Here is a 22,912-nt window from a genome sequence, read left to right as displayed (position 1 = left end):
CGATCCAGGTCCCTTACATGAGACACTAGAAGCACTACTGATGGATAGATGGAGAGGCCTAAGCACTAAATTAGTTCAAATAATTCTAGAACAACGACGCAGATATGATACCTTTGTAAGTCCTGAATATGTCCCCGCCCCACCTCCAGAAAGGAAAATGTACCATATGCAGTGCGGGGGTGGTATTGAAAGTCAGAACCCCTTACGAGAAGTACACCCTGTTATGGGTGAGGACAAGGTTTTGAAACGCGTGTATGTGCACACGCCTCTGACTAAATTAGAACTGTTAGAAATGAAGAAATTAGTACCATGCCATGATAAAGACCCTGCAGGTTTCCATAGAGAGCTTAAAGACATGTTATTAATGGGGGACTACACATATGATGATATCATGAAAATGTTGAAAGTATTATTGCCTACGGGTATATTCGAGAAATTAAAGGAAAAGGAATGGGAGGTGGGAGACACAAAGATTGCCTGGGCAGAAATAGAAGACGAAGAGAAAAAACGGGTTCCAGGGTTAGGCCTTGGGGACAAAACTAAAGCATTACCAGGTTTGATAGTACAGGTCCTGCCCAGATTATTGACAACTAGAAAGGAGGATTGGGATGCAATCTCGTCCTGTAAACAGAAACATGATGAAGATACTAGCGACTTTTATTCAAGATTCGAGAAATGTTTTATTATCAATAGTGGCCTCCAGCCAAGTAGCGAGTCGTACCCACATCTTTTTGTATCAAAGTTAGTCGAGAATTCCCTACCGTTAGTTAAAAATAGAGTGTATAAAGTCGAGAGTACATGGCAAGCAAATACGCCATCCCAGATGTTACAAATGTTACAATATCACCAGAATAGAATTAGGGAAGAACAAGATCAGGAACAGAAGCGCATGAAAGACACGAAAATGAAAATGTTAGTAGCCCAGACGGTCCCATCCGACAGTCACAGGAAAGGTACGACCCAGACAAGTCACGCTGCAGCTCCTGTTAAAGGGACATGCAATTATTGCAAGCAGCCAGGTCACTACGTACACGAATGTGCAGTTCTGAAACATAACATAGCGACAGGTAAAACTAAAGAGAGACCGCATCCGCCTAGACAAGACCATAACCAGCATCAGTCTACACAGAATACACAGCCCATGCATGCATCTGCACAGACAGCACAGACCGTAGCAGTACCACAGCCACAGCCCATTGCTGCAACTCAGCAAGTCTCACAACAGATGTACCAGTATGCCCAGTCTGCTTACCCCGAATATTCCCGATATACATGAAACAGCCTAGAGAGGGAAGGTGGCTTGCCTCTTATCGAGATTCCTGTAGATCAAGAAGGTCCTTATGTACACAGTCAAGTATTGGGGAAAGATAGAAAGTTTTTAATTGACACAGGGGCAAGTCGCACTACAATAAGTCATGACGAAGTTCCAGGGGCACCCCTCTCAGGCTCACAAAATGTTTCCCTTGGTTTTTCAGGACAACCTATTGTAAATGAAGTATCAGAACCAGTTCCCCTGGCTGTGGGTCCATTATCACGCGTTACAGACCTGTTACTAACAAAATCATGTCCGGAAAATCTGTTAGGAATTAAAACACTGAAGGCTCTAGGAGCTATAATATGCTGCTCCCCGGAGGGGGTTAGACTCTTTCTGCGGGATTTCAAGGGTCATTACGTCCTTCGTGAGTTTGACGTCAGATTGAAAAATGTACCTGATTACTTGTGGGCAAAAGGCCCAACTGATGTAGGATGTATGCACATTACACCATACCGCGTTACCCTCAAGGCAGGTGTTGTATTACCCAGAATCAGACAATACAAGTTACCACCCGATGCTGTAGCGGCTTTACTGAAAATCATTGAAGAGCTCATTGCCCAAGGAGTGGTCGTCGAGACCGACTCCAATATCTGTAACTCACCCATCATTCCGATTCTTAAACGTACTGATCCCAATGCACCGCCAGTATATCGGCTGGTGATTGATCTTCGAGAATTGAATAAATGCATTATCCCACAGTATCCTGTGGTCCCCGATATATCATCTCTCTTGACTGCTATTGATTCAGAAGCAACGTTCTTTACTGTAATTGATCTCAAGAACGCCTTCTTCAGCGTGCCTATTGATCCAGAGAGCCAATATCTCTTCGGATTCTGTTTAAATGGACGCAGTTTCAAATTTTCGCGCGCACCTCAAGGATTCACAGAAAGCCCCAGCATCTATAGTCAAGCACTGAAAAGACAACTAGATTGTATTCAAATGCCAGTTAACACCGCTTTACTACAATACGTCGATGATCTGCTGATCACCGCACGAAGTGAGCCCGAATGTGAAAAAGCATCACTGACAGTTTTACATTTCCTGGCCGACAAGGGACACAAGGTGTCTCCTTCGAAGCTACAATTCTGTGTTCAGCAAGTTGTGTACTTGGGTCACTTGCTGTCCAAAGTGGGGAGACAGCTCACTCCCGATCGCATTCAGTTAATTGTGAACATGCCGCAACCCAAGACACAAAAGGAAGTGCGGGCCTTCATAGGCCTCACCTCGTACTGCAGACAATGGATTCCCCAGTATGCATTTCTAGCTAAACCACTCATCCAGTTAACGACACAGGAGGCAGCGACTTCGACTGTCCTCCCTTGGACTCAGGAACACACACAAGCTTTTGAAGAATTAAAGAAAGTTTTATGCCAAGCACCAGTTTTAGCGACACCATGTTACAGCAAACCGTTTACACTTTTTGTTACAGAACGTGATGGCACAGCGTTGTCTGTCCTCACTCAAGACCAAGCAGGTTCACATAAGCCTTGTGCTTATTTTTCTAGTACATTGGATTCAGTAGCTCAAGCACTCCCTGCGTGCTTAAAGTCAGTAGCAGCAACAGCGTTAGCAATAAGACAAAGTGATTCAATTGTTTTAGGTCATCAGTTAACAGTTCAAGTACCACATTCTGTAGAGGTTTTGTTAAACAGAACCCAGACTCAACACTTAACTATAGCACGACTGACAGGTTATGAATTAACACTATTCCAGCCACACATAGAAATCAGACGTTGCAGCATCCTGAACCCAGCAACACTGTTACCTACAGTTATGACAGATCCAGCTCCGCATGATTGTATAGAAATAATTAATGCAGTAACTAAGCCTAGACGAGACTTAACAGATGTCCCATTGACAAATCCAGACCTGACACTTTATGTGGATGGTTCATGCATGAGAACAAGTACAGGAGAATTAGTGGCCGCGTACGCCGTGACCACTGAAACTGAAATTAAAGAAACACATCGTATTGACACACTGTCTGCTCAAGCGGCAGAGCTCATCGCTCTGACTCGAGCCTGTATTCTAGCCAAGAACAGAAATGTTAACATATACACAGATTCCCGCTATGCCTTCGGAGTTGTACACGACTTCGGAGTCCTCTGGCAAGAACGAGGTTTTCTGACTTCCCATGGGGCCAAGATCCAACATGGCCCCCTCATTCAAGCACTGTTAGAAGCAATACATTTGCCCTCGGGCATATCAGTCATGAAGTGTAAGGCACATACTAAAGTCACAGATTCTGTTTCCCAGGGTAACGACCTGGCAGACCAGACAGCAAAACATACAGCACTGACTCACACCCAGACTACTGATGTGACAAAGACAATAGTCCAGACCCAGTGTATGGCAGTTAGAGATCCCGCCCTAGATGTAATTGATATCCAGACACATGCTACTCCAGAGGAGATAAAGAAATGGACTGAACTAGGAGGGATTCAGACAGATCAAGGTTGGGTGACGAAGGGAAAATCTATATGGTTTCTCCCCGACTCAATGGTTCAAGTCATGATAAATACAGCACATAGTCCTGCCCATCTTGGAGAGAAAGCCATGTTAGACAGTTTACAGAATCTCTGGTACAACAAACACTTACGAGCAGCAGCAAAACAGAAAGTGCGTACTTGCATGATCTGTTGTCAGTTCAATCCAGGTAAAAGTGTCCCTGTTGAGCAAGGTGGATTTCATCCTCCCGATCACCCTTTTGAAGTCCTCCAGATGGATTATATCCAGATGAATAGCTGTAGAGGATTTAAGTATGTCCTTGTAATTGTTTGTGCTCTGTCCCGCTGGACCGAAGCATACCCAGTCCCAGACTACACTGCTCCGACCACTGCCAGACAGTTGGTTCGTGAATTCTTCCCACGGTACGGTTTGCCCCGTGTCGTGTATTCAGATAACGGACAGCCGTTCTCGTCCGAGCTGATGAGACAAGTTTCCCTCTTGCTAGGATATCAGTGGAGGTTCCACTGTGTCCGACATCCCGAAGCAGCTGGCCTTGTAGAAAGGCATAATCAGACACTAAAAATCCGTCTTGCCAAGATCTGTCAGGAAAAAGGGGTCGACTGGATAGTCGCCCTGCCCGTGGCACTATTCTACATGAGAATGGTCGCCCACTCGAGATCAGGGCTATCCCCGTACGAAGTGGTCTTTGGCAGACCGCCGAATATGTGGGGGACGCCCGTTCCGAAAAAGATCACTGATATTGATTGTAACATGTTGACAGATTACCTTGCCTCCTTGATGTCTGCACTCCAATCATGTCGTTCACAGGTTGCCGCAGCCTTCCCTGACAACACCGATGTAAAGGCGCATGAGGTCCGTCCAGGGGACCTGGTACTCGTCCGGAATTTCGACCGGAAAAGTCCGCTGGAGCCCCGCTGGAAGTCTCCAAAGACCGTTCTGCTTACCACCAGGACCGCCGTGAAAATCGAGGGGAGAAAGGGGTGGGTCCACACGAGTCACATCAAACTATGCAATGAACTAAAAAACGGACTGAAACAGGACTCTGACTCGTCCACCCCCACCAAAGACTGTGTTGAAGCACAAGACGTTACTGTGCCTAAAAGAGAAAAGACTCCTCAAGAACTTTACCGTATGAAGCTTCGATCTAGCAAGTCAGACAGTTTAATTGTTTAAGTCCTCCCCTAGGTGAATCGGTTAAATAGTTTCTGACATGTATCCCCTAGATCGAGTTAGAGAGAGAGAGGAAAAGAGAAGAACATATTGCAAATCACTTCGTAGTCACTGCATAGTGACACTAATAATCATGTTTATTCTGAGTATTCTAATTATTATTGCCAGCATTCTGCTTCCTATGTACTGGCCTATTTTCAGGCGTGAACAATCTGCTTACAATGTCTCTGCTGAACACACTTTTAGTGAACTTCCCGCACATGAACTCTCTTACAGACTTGCGCTGCGCAACAATACATTCATTAGTATGTTACACCATTCCCATCAGACAAATAATGCTACAGACTGTTGGATATGTGGCCGACTCCCTCCCTACCAGAATTACAAGGGAGCTCTGCCTCTCTTTCCGTACCCATTCACTCACAATGGCTCCTGTGGAGCATGGTTTAAAATAATTAATTCTTTAGATCCTGATATTGCTGTTTTCGATGGGGGCTGGGTTTGGGGAAACTTGAACTTAGTCCTGCTCAACGTCTGTTATCCTGATAAAGAGGGACTTCCCACTCGAATAGGAACTGATCTAGAAAATGAAGTATATGGATTAGGTAATTACACAATTAGCCTTATGATCCTCACTGTTGAATCTGAAACTGCTCCAGTTCTGCCCCATATGTTAGTACTACCAGTCACAGGTGAATTATGTGTTAGCAAGAAAGGTTCAGTACACGTAGGTCATAGTAAATGCACTACTGTGGTCGAGTTCAGTGACCATGGTAAATCGTCCTTTAAAGCTATCAGTCATTCCTACTTTGTTTGTGGTCATACCGCATACATACGTTTGCCTCCAGATTGGGATGGTACCTGTTACATTGCCTTCCTCCTGCCACCTGTTTTTCTAGCTCCCCCTGATTACCATAGAAATACGAATCTAGCACCGAATAGACCCAAAAGAGATATTCCCCTTGTCGACTACACAGAAACGGCATGGGAACAGTACACTGATTTCAATAAAGGATTCTTTTTCTTCCTAGGGCCTGTCCAAAACAGTAAATTAATACGCAGATTAACGAGAACACTCGAAGCAGTAGTGAACGAAACTGCCTCCGCTCTAGGTAACTTAACAGAGGAGCAGTCTGCTATACGGACTGTTGTCCTTCAAAATCGCCTTGTGATTGACGTCATCTTGGCAGATAGAGGTGGAGCCTGTAAGGTCATCGGGTCAAGTTGCTGTGTTTTCATTCCACAAAACGCACCATCTGTCTATCAAGCTATCACCCGTTTACATAAAATTGCAAATCAGATACATCAGAATCCAGGCACCTGGACTTGGTCCGGTTGGTTCTGGACTACGTTAACAGCTTGGGGATGGAAGATCTTATCCTTCCTAGGCATTGGCCTTGTTATAGTATTCAGTTGTTGCCTGTGCCTGCAGTGTGGGCCAGCGATATGTGGACTGTGTGCCACATCCTGCATTGAGCATTCCAGTTGCCTCTCAAACAGTCAAAGAAAGAAAGACGAACATATAATGTTACAAGAACAAACTGATCGATTTATGAGGATCGATATATCATGAAGGGTCCGTAGGGAACAAGGAGGGAATGAGGTAATATAAATTTTATGGTCATGTTGTGTTCCCTAGCGAGTACCCCACCGACTCCATGTACGAGTTAAAAGTGCATGTAACTTCCCTCCTGTACCAGCTATGAAGACGCAAATACATTTGCGTCCAACGTTAACTTGTCCTCTTTCAGACCCACCATGAATGGGTTTGATGGTCCGTTCCTAAGTATGCTATGCCAACGTCTTTTTGAAGTGTACTCCTACGTTTTTCAGCCTGGCTGAAAGTAGGCCCTGAATCTCTGCCACCGAGCCTCTTTTCTGGCTTCTGACTGCGAGGGCCTCTGCCCAAGCAGCCCCCGTACCCGTGAACTCTGACTTACTTCTAGCGCGGCCCTCCGTGCTCAGCTCAGCCTGCTGCCTGCCAAGATTGACTATAATCTTCGAGTTATCTGTTTTCCTCCCCGAAGATACATTCCAGCCTGCTAGCTTCAGTAAACATCCTTCCTCAGCTACAGGGCTAAAGGGCCGACCTGTCTTTATGCAAGTAATTCATAGCCTCTGTTGCCATGCTTCCATGGAAGGCCCCATGCCCCCACGCTTCTCATACAGACACTCAGGCGCTTATACACGCACTCACAGCAAGTATAGAATAGCTTCTGCTCTAGAGACCTTTCTGCCCAGATAGCTTAGTTCCTAAACATCAGATATCAGATATGATAGAAGCACAAGTTGATCTGACATGCCAGACTTCTGTCTCTTTCCGCCAGTGTAAATGTCAAGTCCCCTGCACCCCGTCTATCACACGTCATGCAGCTGCGCGCGCATCCAAGCTTCCGATTTCTGCTGACATTGCAACATTCTGTTAGCACCACCCCTTGGTGCCACCCACTTGCGTCACCTATCAGTGACGTTTCTAGCACACACCCTAGTTCACGCCTAGTTTACGCCTCTTGATGATGTACTAGCACCACGTGTATACTGTTATCTTGTCTTCTCTCAGCTGTTACGCCTCTTACATTGAACATTATGATGTAAATCAAGTATATAAGCTATGTATTGTCAATAAACGACAGCGCGCTCATCTATCCCTTCTGACATCCTGTGTGGTGGTCAGAACATGATATCCTGATTCCTTTATGAGGAATAAAACCCTTAGAAACTCTTACACCACGGACTCTGTTTTCCTTCATTTCGATTGAGTTATTATTGATTAAGTACTTATCTGCATAGAAATTAAGAGAGTAAATTAATTATTTACATCACTGCTCGTGGTGCTATGGCTTCTAAAGCCTTCTCCTTGGGAGTGACTTTGTTTGATATTATGAAGGCCGCTGACTGGTCCTCTGATTCTGTGTTCAAAACCTTTTACTTTAAGCCTATTGATCACATTGCTTCTGTTGTGGTGGATCAGCTTTAAACAAGCATAATCGGAGCCTCCTGTCCTGAAATAGAATTCAAAATTTGCAAACATTCGTGACAAGAATTTTCAATCCTATTAAGGACTAGGAGGCGAGGATTATCCCACCCATCGTTGTCTGCATTTTTCATATACTTATATTGCAGTTATGCTAATGATGGATTGTTTACATGCATCTTGTGCTTCCCCCCCCCCCCCCTTGCTTTATGCTCATTTTTTGCATAGCTTGAATATTACGGCTTTGTGTTCCTTTTCAGGATCTGATCCCAAATGAAGATGTTTCCGGCCTGCCTGGTGTCTCCCTTCCTGCTTCTGCGGAGTATTTTGGCTTCAGTCTTCGTCAATCTGTGCCATTTTGGATGTTCCTTGGACTTCCTAGTTTGGTGATACTACTTTCCTTGTTTGACTTTCCGGATTGGATTTATTCTGTTTTCCTGGATTTGTTTTCACAGAAGAAAGAGGAAGAGTGACTTTCTATATGCCTTTATATACCCCTGACTCTATGGTTGTTACCCATGTGTTTCTGGGTATTGTAGTTTACTTGTGTCTATGGCTGCTGGGCATTTCATTAAAGAAATGATAGCATAATCCTCGCCTCCTAGTCCTTAATAGAATTGAAAATTCTTGTCACAAATGTTTGCAAATTTTGAATTGTGAAGTGTCACGTGCACCACCAACCGACCAATCACAATCTACTTCTGCTTTAAAAGCCAAGGTAGGTTGCCTAACACTTTACTGTTTGTCTTCAATCTATTTCTCCATTCATGTATTCACGCTATCAGTGCCCATCCTGCACCAGGTTTTAGTTGTTTATTTAACCTGAAACCCAGGAGTAGTTGTCAATCTACAGTCATGAATCAGAGACGTAGTGTTCACAGGTGTGAGTACCTAATCTAAGTGCTTTGTTTTCATTGTCGCGTGTGTCCTGATGATGGTTAATGAGTTGTCGACCTTAATGCAGAGTCTGTTTGCTAACTCTTACCTCACATCCAAAAACACTTATCCTCGTGGTCAAGTCTGTTTACAGAAGGTACTGAAAGGCAACGCAGGTTGAAAACATACACACTAACTGGAAAGTGTCTCATTTGATCAATCTCCCACTATGTGCTCCCTGTCAACCACATAAAACCAGCAAAGTAGAATGTAGTAATATTAACTGGCATGGGTAGGAAGTAATGAAGTAAAGAGCCCAGGATACTCACCCACTATCATGCCGACCTCACACATATGGTCCTCATAGTAGCAAGAGATCATGGTGGCAACTGTGTCGTTCACCATGGCAACCACGTCCATCTCAAAATCCTATCAATACGATGGGTGATGAAATAAGGAGCCAAAAATAATAAAGAAGTTTTTAGACATCAAAGGCATTGGAAAACGTAAAGTGTCCCTGCGTAGATCAAGATATGAACTAAAAGTCACCCACATTTCTTATTTTAGGACTCACCCCTCTTCTTTTAATCGCATCTCTCAGAAGTCCCACAATGTTGTTGCCTTCCGCCCCAGAGGCTGTGAAGCCTTTCGTCCAGTTCAAGAGAATACCCTGTGGGATGAATACCAGACACAGAAAGGGTGAGACCAAGCGGCTCTGAGAAACAGTAAATTTTGTTTGCTTCAGCAGGATATGCTCGGTTTTTACTAAGGATCTTCTGAAAGACGCGGGATCCAACCGGCAGCAGATGAGCTTGGATGGAAGACGGCGGTATATTACGCATGTAGGATTGTAGAGCTTGGAGCACATCAAAATCGATTAGCTGCATCTGGTTTTTCCTCATTTAGCCCTCAGATGCACTCTACCTGGCTTAGAAACAAGGACCCTGATTTACGCTCTTTCACACAAGGGAGCACTGCATGAAATATTGCTGCACTGTGTTGCATGAAGAGCAGAAAATAGTGCATCACCAGATTTAATTAAGAGTCCTCTGCTGAGGACTTTGGTGGCGCCCCTGATATATGTCTGTTCTGCGTGATGCCAAGCCTCGCGCGGCAACACAAAGGTGAGCCAGCAGTTTCTCACCTGTAATCTGAACTGAAAGTACGCCCTCCAGTACAGATTCCTAGGAGTAGACACCTTCACAGAGGTAAGCCAAGTAAGATATGTGCTTTAAAGTAAAGCACATGTTACGCGAAGGTATATGCAGCGATATACTACTCAACCCATTCTTTGTTCCTGGTACTTTATAGGATTAGAATTTGGGGAAAAGTCAGCTCAAGCTATTTTAGTAGATCTTGCTTTGTGACAAAACCTATGGTTTTCATGCTGGCCCATCCCTAAAAACACTCTCTTACATACACTACCATTAATTATCAAGAGGCGTTTGGGCACAGCGGAAGAGTCAACTTTCAGCACAAAAAATTGTTTTCGAATGGAACGTGATCCATTGCTGAAATCAGTGTCAGTACAAACCTTATATAAATTTAGGCCCAGGTGTCTTTCATATCGAAGCCTAATAGTGATTTGGGGTAGGAGGAAGCAAAGACGAGACAGACCTATTGATCTTCTTGACAGCTGTGAGCAGAATCAGTTTCTTCCTATGTTCACTGTGGAAGAGACCATGTTTGTAGTGCACCCAGGTAGCAGAACATTCCCCCCACCACTCTTACCTTATCAATATCCTCATGCCGTACAGGAAAGGAGAAAGTGAAGCCAAGGGGCAGTTTCTTGTGCTTCATGTTATGTTTGTCCAGGTAGTCAGAGATGCACTCAGCAATGTAATCAAAGAGCTGGGAATAGAAACCATCCATCAGTGAGAACCCAACGTGTTCACAAAGGTGAAATCCAGAGATGGTGGAAACTAATAAATACCCCCACACCAAGCTCTGAGTACGCTACCAAATCACACAATCAAGGGCTATTTCTGACCCATGATATTGCACAAACTGGCTATGGCTGAGTCCTTACATTGCAAGGGGATTGGTTCATATTAGTCCCATAACATCACACAATAACTCCTTTTGGACAATCCATTACCTCACACAATTATTGAATTAGATATGTACAAACACATAAAGACACGCCAATTGGTATGTTGACTACCATGCAAAGGCTGCATGTAGGTGAATGTTGTGTAAATCCAATTAAGCACCTGGATACGACATATGCAGAGAATGCTGTGCGGTTGTTCCGAATGGTTGTGAGAAATGCAGTTTAGTTTTGGCTATATGAGTACTCGGATGGTAGACGTCTGAAAGTTGAGAAGGTCGGGCGATTGAGGTGACCAAGATTCTGGCTAAGGTACCTGAAGCTGAAAGCTGACTGAGCATCAGATGAGAGAGGCCATTCTTCCCAAAAGTCAGCAGAGCTGAGCCTATGTTTCTGTTTGTTTCACCTGGGAGCACACAATGCTTGGGAGTTTCCTGCGTGAACTAAAGATCTACGTGGCTGTTGACAGAAGGTCCTTCAATGCCATAAATGGACAGAGTAAATCCCTCATGATTGCCCAAGAGAGTTATTAATGAATACAGATTAATTAGCATTAGGCAATGAGCTGCACTCATAGATGTACTGACACTAATAGTTAAGAAGAACGTGAATGCCGGAATGGAGGGTCATAAATGTTGCGGGCGGTAAATCTTATGGCAGAGTCCATTCGACTAGAGGGTTCAAGCTACCTACTTTGACAAAGGTGAGAGGGCCAGACAGACTCTCCTTGAATGACAGTGCTATTATGTTACGGCGAGGGTGAGGCCCTTGGAGAACACTCTACGCGGACATATCATGCATGAAGTTACTCAAGTTCCTCAGAGGTATGTGGCAGTGTTGCTAGCAATGAGTAATTCATGACATCACACCAACACTGTCACTTGTTCGTTCCAATGAAAAGATACAAACACTACCTTGGATTGGTTGTGCAATTGTGCTATCAGCTTTAAGTTTGCTCATAATTTTACTCATGGTTCTAGTCTCTCCGCTTTTAATTAGTGCGGCAGACAGGGCGTTAGTTAGAGTTTAGTGGATGTCCCAGCTACCTTATTTAGGGTTTATAATCATCTATGCCCTCTAAATAGGGCAGACGGGGATACATTTAGAGCGTATACCAATGTATGCACTCTGAAATGGGCAGACGGAATGTCTGCCAATTTTTGACATATCTGCTATAGCCACCAAACTGTAAATAACCTCTAGAGACTGCAGAACATTGTAGCGTGTGTAGCATGTGAATAACCCATATGTTATGTTATAAATGTTATGTTATGTTATAAAAGACTTATAACACGCTCAAATACTCAGGAGTGTCTGGCGCGGGAGTGAACTTGTGGCAGAGAGGGCAAAGAGTATTTAAATAAGCTGATTTAAAAAGGTGAGTTTTTAAATGTTTTTTAAAAAGTCGAAAGTCCTGGGTATGCTGTAAGGTATACTTAAATGAGACTGGGGTCTCTAAGGCAAACACTTAGCTGGATTCTGCACCGACAGTTTTGTGACCAAGAAGAAACTTTGCATAAGGTCCACTGCAGTGTGAATCTTTCTTACCATTTCTGCTGTGCCCGTCATGGCATCCTCTGGGATGCTGTACATTTGGTTCTTGGTCTCCACCTTCCACTGCCCATCCAGGTCTTCTCCCACTTTCACCAACATTACTCGGAAGTTAGTGCCTCCCAAATCCAGGGCCAGGAAGTCGCCGACCTCTACAAGAGCAGGGAACAGAGAAAGGCGTTGTCAAAGTATGAACATGCATATCTGCTTGTGGGCAAGATGTGGAACCTTCAATGCAATGGGCCAGGAATTGTTAACAGAGGCAACAGGTCTAATGGTATACCATTATGAGAGCAGTCTTTATGATGCCATTGCTTACCTTCTCATGTGTCATTTTTCTGGTCAGACCTGAGTCGCGCACTCCAAAACTACCCAGGCATGCATATCCCCAAAGAGCTTTGTCCGTCTGAGGTGATGTGAAACGTGAAGACTGTATTGGGTAGGCTGGATATCTCTGAATACATGACTTCATAATGTGAGTCTGAAACAACCATAATAAACCCTTTACTCCCACCCCAAATGCATTTTGCCCATCTTACCATCACTCTATATGGCTTCTAGTGCCACACAATGATATAAGAAACCGCTAGCAACACTTCCCCACTCACCTCACAAACCTTAACATCTAAAACTACACCAAACAACATCACCTATGCTACTACTTGGAAATCTGGCAGCCTACACCCTACATCCACTTTTCTTGCATCCAGTTTTTAACCTTTTTTTCACGTATATTACAAACTACACAATGTCCTGCCACTTGAATAGTCTAAATTCACCTACTCCAATACCTAAATACCCATCATCAGTCCATTCTAAACCTCTACCATCAAAAGCGACAATGCCTTCTACATCACAACTCTCCACCTTTACTCACACCACATAACACCTACACTTATACCACATTCATCAGTACTTTATATCTTACCAACAACATCATAGACCACCTCCTAAATACTGCACCACATACAAAACCACCCCAACGTAGACCACCTACACCCAAAATCACCAATCGCCGACATTACCACCTCCACCACCAAGAAGTAGTGTAAGGACGAACACAGGCATGTGTTAAGGTACCAGGGTGGTGAATCACTGTGCACCTACTGTACTGGTCGATTAGAGGTTTGATCGCTGTGACTGGCAACAGAATGTTCTCACACCTTAGCTCACGAGAAGAGGAGGGCTCACTTGCACACATATCCTTTATTAATAGGAACAGCATGCACCACCATTTCTACTCCTGTGCTTTCATTTTATAAATCTGTGAATGGTGGGACTTGTAGTGTTTGTTTACTTCAACTGAAGTCCTTCAACTAATGCACCTGAAAACAATGATTTGTGAAAAACCTAAGGCATTGAAATTCTGTACCCTTTCGACGTGTATTACTCATTTTTAATCATTAACACTTTTATATAAGGCATCCGCATGGTGCGGAAATACGACCCTTTACACAGTACTCAACTAAAGCAGGAAATCAGACCACTGCAGCTCATGGCTAACCCCTTCAGTAGGTTGGGAAGGGTTTAGTTTATGCACTGACTTCCGTCAATGGGTAGAGAGGGCACGGCGGTCACAGCAGCACAAGCAGTGGCTGCTCCTCCAGAGGGGCGTGGGGGCGTTGCCCCACTGCTTTCTGGCAGTGCGAGAAGCAGAAATATAAAATAGGAAAACTATCATTTTATGTTTCTGCTTCTCGCACTGCGAGAAAGCAGAAGTGCCTGGTTGTGGGAGGGAGAGTTGAGGTTCCGTGACAATTGTAAGTGGTGTTTTCGACTCGCACGAATATGGTCGAGTCTGGTAGCTATGAACCGCAAATGACGAGTTTAGTGAGTGTACGCGTTTTCGCTGTGCTAGCCTAAACCGTTCGTTTGTTGCGTGGGTTTCTTCATCTGAACCCACGGGTTCCATCTTAGATACGGCATCTATTTTGTTTCTTGTCCTCAAGCAGCCAGCGAACGGACGCTGTCTGCTTCGCGACCCTGGGATTCCCAATCTCTTGCGGAAGACACGTTTCCTTTGAAGGTGTCTTTATGATGAGGGGGATGACACTCTAAGGCAGATGGCCCTGCTCGAGGCTCATCTTGCCGTGCCGGTCTATTGTCTTAGTTGTGCATTCATTAGGCACGTCCCCTTTGATGCCTGCAACTCGTGTTTCCTGATACCACCCCTTTTACACCCTTTTCGATCTGTTCACTTTCCTCATCTTCCTTTGCACCTGTTTCTGTCTCTTCCTCGATTCGTTTACTGCTGATTGGAATGTACTAATGGTGGGAAGATGTACTTTTACAGTTGGGAACTGCCAAATGCTACTGTAATTATGTTCCGGGCCCTGAATACATGAAAGCGACCCCTTATGATCTTTACGATGGGAACCAGGTTGTAATCCTTTGTGCACCATGTTATCCTATGCTCAAAAACGGTATAAGAAGAGCGATCCACAGATACAATTTGAAGCAGTCTCCGTGAACCTACATGCTATGTACTTCTCGTGACTTCTGTGTTCCCTGCAGTAATAAACCTCGAATCTTTGACGCCGAAGGAAGTGTCCCGTGTCTCTGTCATTTGTACGCCGGAACAGGTTACCCCTGAAGGTTTTAGGTGTTATCCCTGGCACCGCTGGGTCTTAGAAAAACCCAGTCCTTCAGTTGGCGCCCACAGTGGGGCTGCATCAGTGGTACCGGTCCAAAGCCCGACGATCGTGAGGAACTTCGTGTGAAATCTCCGAGGGAAGGTGCACCCCGCTTCATCGATCCTGTTGTCGTGACAAGTGGCACGACGACTTTTCCCGCGAAGATCCCCGCCTCCTGACGGCTGCGACCGACTGCTGCCCTGACTGTAGACCTGTTTTGGTGCCTGGCGTAGACCTTGGTACAGCGAGACGATTGAAGGGCCTTCCTGGTGACGCCACTGATCTTTGAGTTAAGTATTTGTGGGTCGCTCCCAGAGTCCTTTGTTGTGGGTGCTTAGTTGTTGCATGGTTCCATTGCATTTGTGGTTCTTGGTATTTTGTTCTTTGTTGTACTATTTGACGTTTGCAGTCGCCAAAAACCGAGGCTTTTTGCTTTTTGCAGGGACATTGTAATCCTATAACCCTTGACGTTTGTGAAACTCGGCTAGTGTGCACGATGCCTGGCCGTAGTACTTTGTTCAGTTGCTTTAAAGGGTGTGGTGCGGATTCTCGTCTGGAGGACTCGTGTCCGATACCTCCGGTTGGAACTCCAATTTACGAGTTGTACAGTCGACACGGTTTGGGTCCAATTACATTCAATGAGTGTTGGGTTCGTTACACTAAAAAAGACGGTGTCCTTAGTTGGCCACCTCACGGTAGTTTTGAGGCCCCGATTTTAGATAATCTTGAAGCCAAATTGTTCCAAAGAAAAGCAAGGCCGGCCATGTTTGATTCCTTTCGGTTGTGGCGTAAAGAAGCCAAGCAAAAAGAAATCAAACAGCTTAAACGTAATAAGAGAGAAGGAATTGTTACAACGGTAAGAAATGCAGAGCAGTTCCAGCGAGATAAGGAGGAAAAGGAAAAGGAAGTTTTCGATAGATTGCAGCGCATGACTATAGATAAGTGTTAACCCGCTTTACCGACGGGTGCAGATAAGAAGGAGGAAGTAGTAGAGGATTCCTTGTTGTCCTATCTCTTGAAGTCACAACCTCCGTATGCACAGGGTACCTCAGTTCCTGTGGTTCCCCTTGTCCCTGTTCCTCCACCTGCTCCTGTTCCCGTTCCCCAACCTGTTTCCGTTCCTCAACCTGTTCCTGCTCCCTTACCTGCTCCCGTTCCTACTGCTCCCCCACTTGTACTTCCTCATACTCCTGCTCCCGCTGCTTCTGCTGTTTTGGTTACTCCTGTCGTCCCTTCTGTTCCCGACACTTCTCTTGTTACCCCATCTGCTCAACGTCGCGTCCCTTCTGTTGCTGCTAGCTTCTTCAATTCTCTTGGACCAATTCTTGAGTCCGCTGGTTCTGATGGTCCCCAAAGGCGAAGTCAACTTCCTGGTGGTAGGGAACGGGACTCGCTGTATAACATGGCGATGGGTTGGATTAGATACCCCCTTAGGAATCCTCCACGTGTGGTGCTTGATACGTTCTGTCAATTCAACATACCAACACAAAGGTTCGTGTTTGAGGAAATGTGCAAGCTTTTACGTGATCAGATATCAGCCGATGCGACTGATGATGTATTGGCTGCTCTAACTAATCTTCAGCTTCAGTTTGCGAGCGGAATAATGGTGGGTAGCAATGTTCGACGTGCTGTCGAGCAGTGGCTATCTTTTCGTCCTTCTATAATGCCTCGGGCATTGTTTTTAGAAGACATTGAGGAACCGCCAGCAGCGCCTGGTCAGTATCCCATGCGCGAAGTTCCACCAGTGTGGATGCCTGGCGATCCTAATGCTAATCCCATTATTCCGCCATATTTCCAGAGAGTGTGGATACACCTCCCGTGGAAGCGATCGGAAGTTTTGCAGGTGAAGCAATCTTTGCCTGACCCTCGAAAGAATCCTGCCGGGTACTATAAAGAATTGTCTCAGTTAGTGGATGCGACGGTGATGAATCTTGCCGTTATTGATATGTTGTTTGGCAATGTTGTACCGCAACCGGTATGGGCAAAGATTCGTCAGGAAGACCATGCGGCGGAATTAGGCGGTGACTGGGCTGCACTTCTTGCTGCGGATGCCTTGCAAGTTGGTGGGGCTAAGCCCGAACAGTTGATTGCTAATCTCCCTCAGAGAATAATAACTCTTATGAAGACGCTTATGCCAGCTATGAAAGTGAATTGGGACAAGTTGTCCGCTTGCAAACAAAAGAAGGATGAGAGTGTCTCTGACTTCTTTACGAGATTTGAGGAGGCATTCATTGATCATAGTGGTCAAGATATGGGTACTGAGGGAGGTCAGAGATTGTTCGTGGACAAGTTCGTGTCAAATTTGTTGCCGGACTTAAGCAGCAAATTAAGGAATATAGAGAGTGCGTGGGCTGTTTCCACTTCTGCTCAGATATTGGCTACGGCCCAATATTATGAGAATAGGGAGAAAGAGGAAAATGATCGTGCCGATAAAAAGACGAAAGAGCTAAAAACGAAAGTATTGTTACAACAAGCGTATCCTCCGCGTTCGAATCAGAATGATTCGCAACAGCGGAATCGATCGCAGTCTCAGTCGAATAGGTCGCAATCACGAAATGACTCCCCTTCGCAGAGATCTACGTTGGGGTACAATCAGTGTGCCTATTGTAGGGGAGAGGGTCATTTGAAATTCGATTGTCCAGTCTTGCGTGATCGAAATAGTGGTAATTCATCTAGAGGAGGCCGTAGTGGTCCTCAACAGGCCTCGGGTGGTAGAGGTCGTGGTACTCAAAATGATCGTTCTAATAATTTTTCTGATTCTAATAATTGTTTCGATCAGTGCGGATCGTCGCAAGGCAGATCTGCACAGTACAATGTGGACGATTATTACGTCGATCAGGGCACTGACGACGGTAATTACTAGGACAGCCATAGACAAGGAGAGGGAGTAGTATCAGTTCCGGTTGATCAGAGAGGGCCTTACGTCACAGTTGCCACCTCGGGCGTCGTTGAGCCTTTTCTGTTGGACACTGGTGCAGCGAAAAGTTCCATCATGCATTCGAAACTCCCTGGCGCACCTTTGTCTGGCTTAACAAATGTCTCCGTTGGATTCTCTGGCGCCCCTGTTAGCAATCCGGTTTCGCGCCCTTTGCCCCTTGCAATTGGGCCTCGTGAGCTGAAAGTTCCTTTGATTTTGACTACTGGTTGTGGTGAAAATCTTTTGGGCCTGGATTTGCTGAAACGTCTGTATGCGACTTTGTATTGTTCTCCTGCGGGAGTGAAGCTTACATTGGGTGAGAAAGTTATCTCTCCTATGTACTTGTCCATCGACAAGCTCCCACCGGAATTGAGTTCTCTTCCTGCATCTTTGTGGGCAACGGGTCCCAATGACGTGGGCCTGCTTGACATCTCCCCTTATGTTGTGCATCTGAAATCCAATGTGCGTTTGCCACGTATTCCCCAGTATCGTATCTCCCTTGATGGTGAGCGAGCACTGTTAGCGATCATCTACGATTTGATTGAGAAAGATGTTATCGAAGAGACTCGGGGAAATGTGTGCAATAGCCCTGTGTTGCCCATTCTGAAGCGTACCGATCCATCAAAGCCTCCTGTTTATCGTTTTGTCATCGATTTACGGGAGGTGAATAAAATTGTGATTCCTCAGTTCCCTGTGGTGCCTGACATCACGGCTCTACTGACTCTGATTCCAGCCTCTGCATCTTGGTTCTCGGTGATCGATCTGAAGAATGCTTTCTTCAGCATTCCGATCGCTGAGGAGAGTAGGGACCTTTTCGGTTTCTCTCTTGGTGGCCGCAGCTTTAGGTTTAAACGCGCTCCTCAGGGCTACTGTGAGAGTCCATCGATATACAGCCATGCCTTGAAGAGCCAACTTGATGCGTTTGTGTTGCCGGCCGGTGCGGCCTTGATCCAATATGTCGATGACTTATTGGTGGCTGCGGATACTCAGGACATTTGCCAACTTGCTACGGTATCGTTGTTGCAGCATCTCTGTGACTTACATCACAAGGTGTCACCTTCTAAACTGCAATATTGTTGCCAAGAAGTAACCTATCTAGGTCACTTATTGTCAAAGGAGGGAAGAAGGTTGACCCCAGAGAGAATTGCAGCGATTGCTCGAATGACTGTGCCAACAACTCAGAGAGATGTGCGTGCCTTTTTAGGTATCACGTCATACTGCAGGCAATGGATTCCAAATTTTTCATTGCTAGCGAAACCATTGGTGGCTCTTACGTGCAAGGATGTTCCAACTCCTTTACCATGGACGGAAGAATGTCAGAAAAGTTTTTCTGAACTGCGTAACGCGTTGTGTTCGGCCCCTGTGTTAGGTACCCCTGACTACAGTAAGCCGTTTACACTATACGTTCACGAGAGGGAAGGTTGTGCGTTGAGTGTCTTGACGCAACAATTCGGTGGTAAGCAGCGTCCATGTGCATATTTTTCCTCGACCTTGGACCCCGTAGCTAGAGCATTGCCGAGTTGTTTGAGAGCAACAGCGGCAGCTGCGGTGTCCATCCGACAATCTGCAGGATTGGTCATGGATAATATGCTTACGGTGATGGTTCCGCATGCAGTTGACACTCTCTTGAATCGTACGAAAACCCAACATCTGACGAGTGCGAGGTTGTCTGGTTATGAGTTGACGCTTCTGGCAAGTCACATTCAAGTAAAACGCTGCAATGTCCTAAACCCGGCGACTTTGTTGCCAATCAATATGGAATCAGATGAGGTAGCTGCACACGATTGCTACTTACGAACTGAGGAGGAAACAAAAGGTCGTATGGACCTGAAAAATACTCCATTGGAAGACCCTGATGGTACCCTGTATGTGGATGGTTCGTGTTTTAAGTTGCCGAATGGTGATGTGACGACTGCGTATGCTGTGGTAACATTGAGTACGGTTGTGGAGACTGCGAGATTGAATCAGAATTCTGCGCAGGCGGCAGAGCTGATTGCCTTGACTAGAGCGTGCGTGTTGTCGAAAGGGAAGCGGGTGAATGTGTTTACGGACAGCCAGTATGCATTTGGTGTTGCTCACAGTTTCGGACGTTTGTGGAGAGAGAGAGGTTTTATGACGTCGCATGGCACAAAGATTCAGCATGGACAACTTGTGAATGATCTTTTGGATGCACTTACTTTGCCCGAGCAGGTGGCGATTATTAAATGTAGTGCACACCGTAAAGTGACGGATGATGTTGGTCGTGGCAATGCGTTCGCTGATGAAGTTGCTAAGGAGACTGCCCGGAACCTTAGCACTAAAATGTATGTGACGAGTTCAGTAAGGTGGCCCGCAGAAACTGGTATGTGTGAAGACACTATCGAGAGTGTGAAAGCGATTCAGAACGAGGCCACCGAGTCTGAAAAGACGAAGTGGAAAGAGAGTACGGGAAATTTGGATGCGAATGGCTGTTGGATCGATTTGTCGGAGAATAAGAGGTGGATGTTGCCGGATGCGTATATGCTAGCTGTTGTGACGATGGCACACGGCTTGGCACATATTAGTGCGAAAGGTATCTGCAAGTTGTTGTCCCCTGTATGGAAGAATGATGGTATTACTAAGTGTGCTGAGAGATTGGTTAAGAATTGTATGATATGTATGATGTACAATCCTGGTAAGGGAACTCCTACACCCCCTGGCCATTTTGCCCCTCCGTCATGTCCCTTTGAGGTGATTCAGCTAGACTTCATCCATATGGAGCGATGCAATAATCTAAAGTACGTTTTAGTTGTGGTTTGCGCATTCTCCCGATGGATTGAAGCCTACCCTCTTAAAGACAACACTGCTCTGTCCACTGCAAAAATCCTACTGAAGGAATACTTTCCTCGGTATGGAATGCCACGGATTGTATGGTCCGATAACGGAAGTGAGTTTGTGGGGAGTGTGATGAAGAATGTGTGTAAGGGCCTTGGAATTACACAGAAATTCCACAGCGCCAATCATCCCCAGTCAGCAGGTTTGGTTGAAGGGTACAATGGCACCCTTAAATTGAAACTAGCGAAGATTCAGGCTACGACTGGTCTCTCGTGGCCTGACGCTTTGCCCTTAGCTCTTCTGTCAACCAGGGCGACCGTGCACTCCCGAGTAGGGCTTAGTCCCTATGAGATTGTGTTCGGCCGCCCTGCCAATGTTTGGGGGGTCCCTAGACCCAGTGTGTTCTCTGATCTTGAATATCCAATGTTGATCGATTATCTTCATGATCTGACTGCTAAACTGAGGTTAATTCACCAACAGGTCTTTGAAGCACTGCCGACGCAGACGGAGGGTCCAGGCCACCAGCTCCAGCCCGGAGACTGGGTGGTGACGAGGAATTTTGGCCGGAAGCGCAACTTTGAGCCTCGTTTCACCGGACCCTACCAGGTGCTCCTTGCCACGAGAACTGCTGTTCGTTTGGAAGGGCGTAAGAACTGGGTGCACGCCACCCATACTAAAAAGGTACCTATACCTCTACCAGCAGACTCGTGGGTGAGGAAGGGCATTGCCTTGTCTGAAGTTGAGACCGTACCGAACTTTGTTCCATTCAGCGACGCTCAGCTTGTCGGAGATACCTCAGTGCAGCAGAACGACATTGTTGAACATTTGTCATCACAGAACTCAAGATCTGAACAATTGACTGATCAACAGAACTCTGTGTCATCGTTGGACCAACTGTTTGATGAACAGACACGTCCTGGGAGAAGCCGATATTTTCTCCGCTCCAACACCAGAGACTAATAAATAAAGAATATTTGCTTTCTCCCCTGACATCCACGTTTACCCCATTGCCACTACAAAGTTTGAACACACTTGCATAATTGTGATTTTTTAAATTTTGAGTCTTTTTCTACGTATGTGTTTTTGCTTCCACAGCTAGGAGATTTTGTATATATTATTGATTAAAAATACCGTACATCCGGGTGGACCGTAGGGCCGCGCGGGTACTTCCTTCTGGTTAGTAGGTCTTGACACTAGGTCAGAGACCGTTGATTCCTAGGAACTCCTGGGGATTGACTACTGCTACACAGAACGAAGTGCGTCAAGAACGTTGCGGACGGTATTAGAGGATGGCTTTCTCGAAGTTGTCAGAATTGGAAAAGGCTCAGGCTCAAAGATTCGAATTGCGCAGAATTGCCCGTACAAAATGCTTCATGTTTCAGGTGTTCCTTCTGTTCTTAACTGTTTCCTCGTTATTGGTGGGTGGGGTGTATTACATGATACAGTCATTGTTGCCTTCTGCCTCACCTACCCCTTCTTCTGAACCTAAACTTACCTCCACTGTCTCTCCTCATTCTTTCCACATCTTACCCCAACACGAGCAGGTTAGACGTGCGGAATTCATGAACAATTCCTTCGTTCAGCTCCTTCATCAGCATCAGTTGGTGATGAACACTACCAATTGTTGGGTGTGTGGGTTAATGCCACATACCACCGATAAGGGAATTCCGTACTTGGTCCTTCCTTACAGTTCCCAGGGTTCAGCTCGAGCATTCCAAACAATGTTTCGAAGCGCACTAGATTCCTACCCCAATCGAGAGCCACGTTCTCCACACTATGGTCCCGGTCCGTACCATAAGTCTTTGGCGATAGCGATTGCGGATTTAGATAGGGATATCTATGAACCATCGCTCATCCCAGAGGAAGAGGTATGAGCCTATAGGGATCTGAGTGAGGCTGAATATAGTGTGCTCGTGGGCGATAGACAGCTTAGAAGCTCGTCTCCAATATGGATCGTACCCCACCTTGGTAATTTCTGTCTAAAAGGCCGTGGCCGAAGCCCGAGAGCTCATCTTGGGGAGAGTGCTTGCTCTGAGACGTATGTTTTACCAATGCTCTCTTCCCCTGTTCTCCTGACTGCCAAGGGTACGTACTTTGTTTGTTATGACCGTGCATATAAATGGTTGCCCCTTGACTTCGCGGGCACCTGTTACATTGCAAACTT

At 45.7% G+C, this 22,912-nt stretch overlaps 1 protein-coding gene across 2 annotated transcripts in view; it reads right to left on the bottom strand.

The window, feature by feature from the left end:
* Window positions 1-22,912, bottom strand: part of GCK (glucokinase) — a 461,673-nt gene that overhangs the window by 83,995 nt on the left and 354,766 nt on the right. For both annotated transcript variants that reach the window (XM_086943439.1, XM_086943438.1), the window contains exons 3-6: window positions 12,403-12,557; window positions 10,536-10,655; window positions 9,379-9,474; window positions 9,134-9,233 (exon numbers count right to left, since the gene is read on the bottom strand). In XM_086943439.1, coding sequence (XP_086799565.1) covers window positions 9,134-9,233; window positions 9,379-9,474; window positions 10,536-10,655; window positions 12,403-12,557 — 471 coding nt within the window. The remainder of the gene's footprint in view (window positions 1-9,133; window positions 9,234-9,378; window positions 9,475-10,535; window positions 10,656-12,402; window positions 12,558-22,912) is intronic.

This window comes from Lissotriton vulgaris, chromosome 11 (genome assembly GCF_964263255.1).
Source record: "Lissotriton vulgaris chromosome 11, aLisVul1.2, whole genome shotgun sequence".
Lineage (NCBI taxonomy): Eukaryota > Metazoa > Chordata > Amphibia > Caudata > Salamandridae > Lissotriton > Lissotriton vulgaris.
Note: the sequence above shows the minus strand (reverse complement) of the source record. Positions and strands in the feature narration are given on the sequence as shown.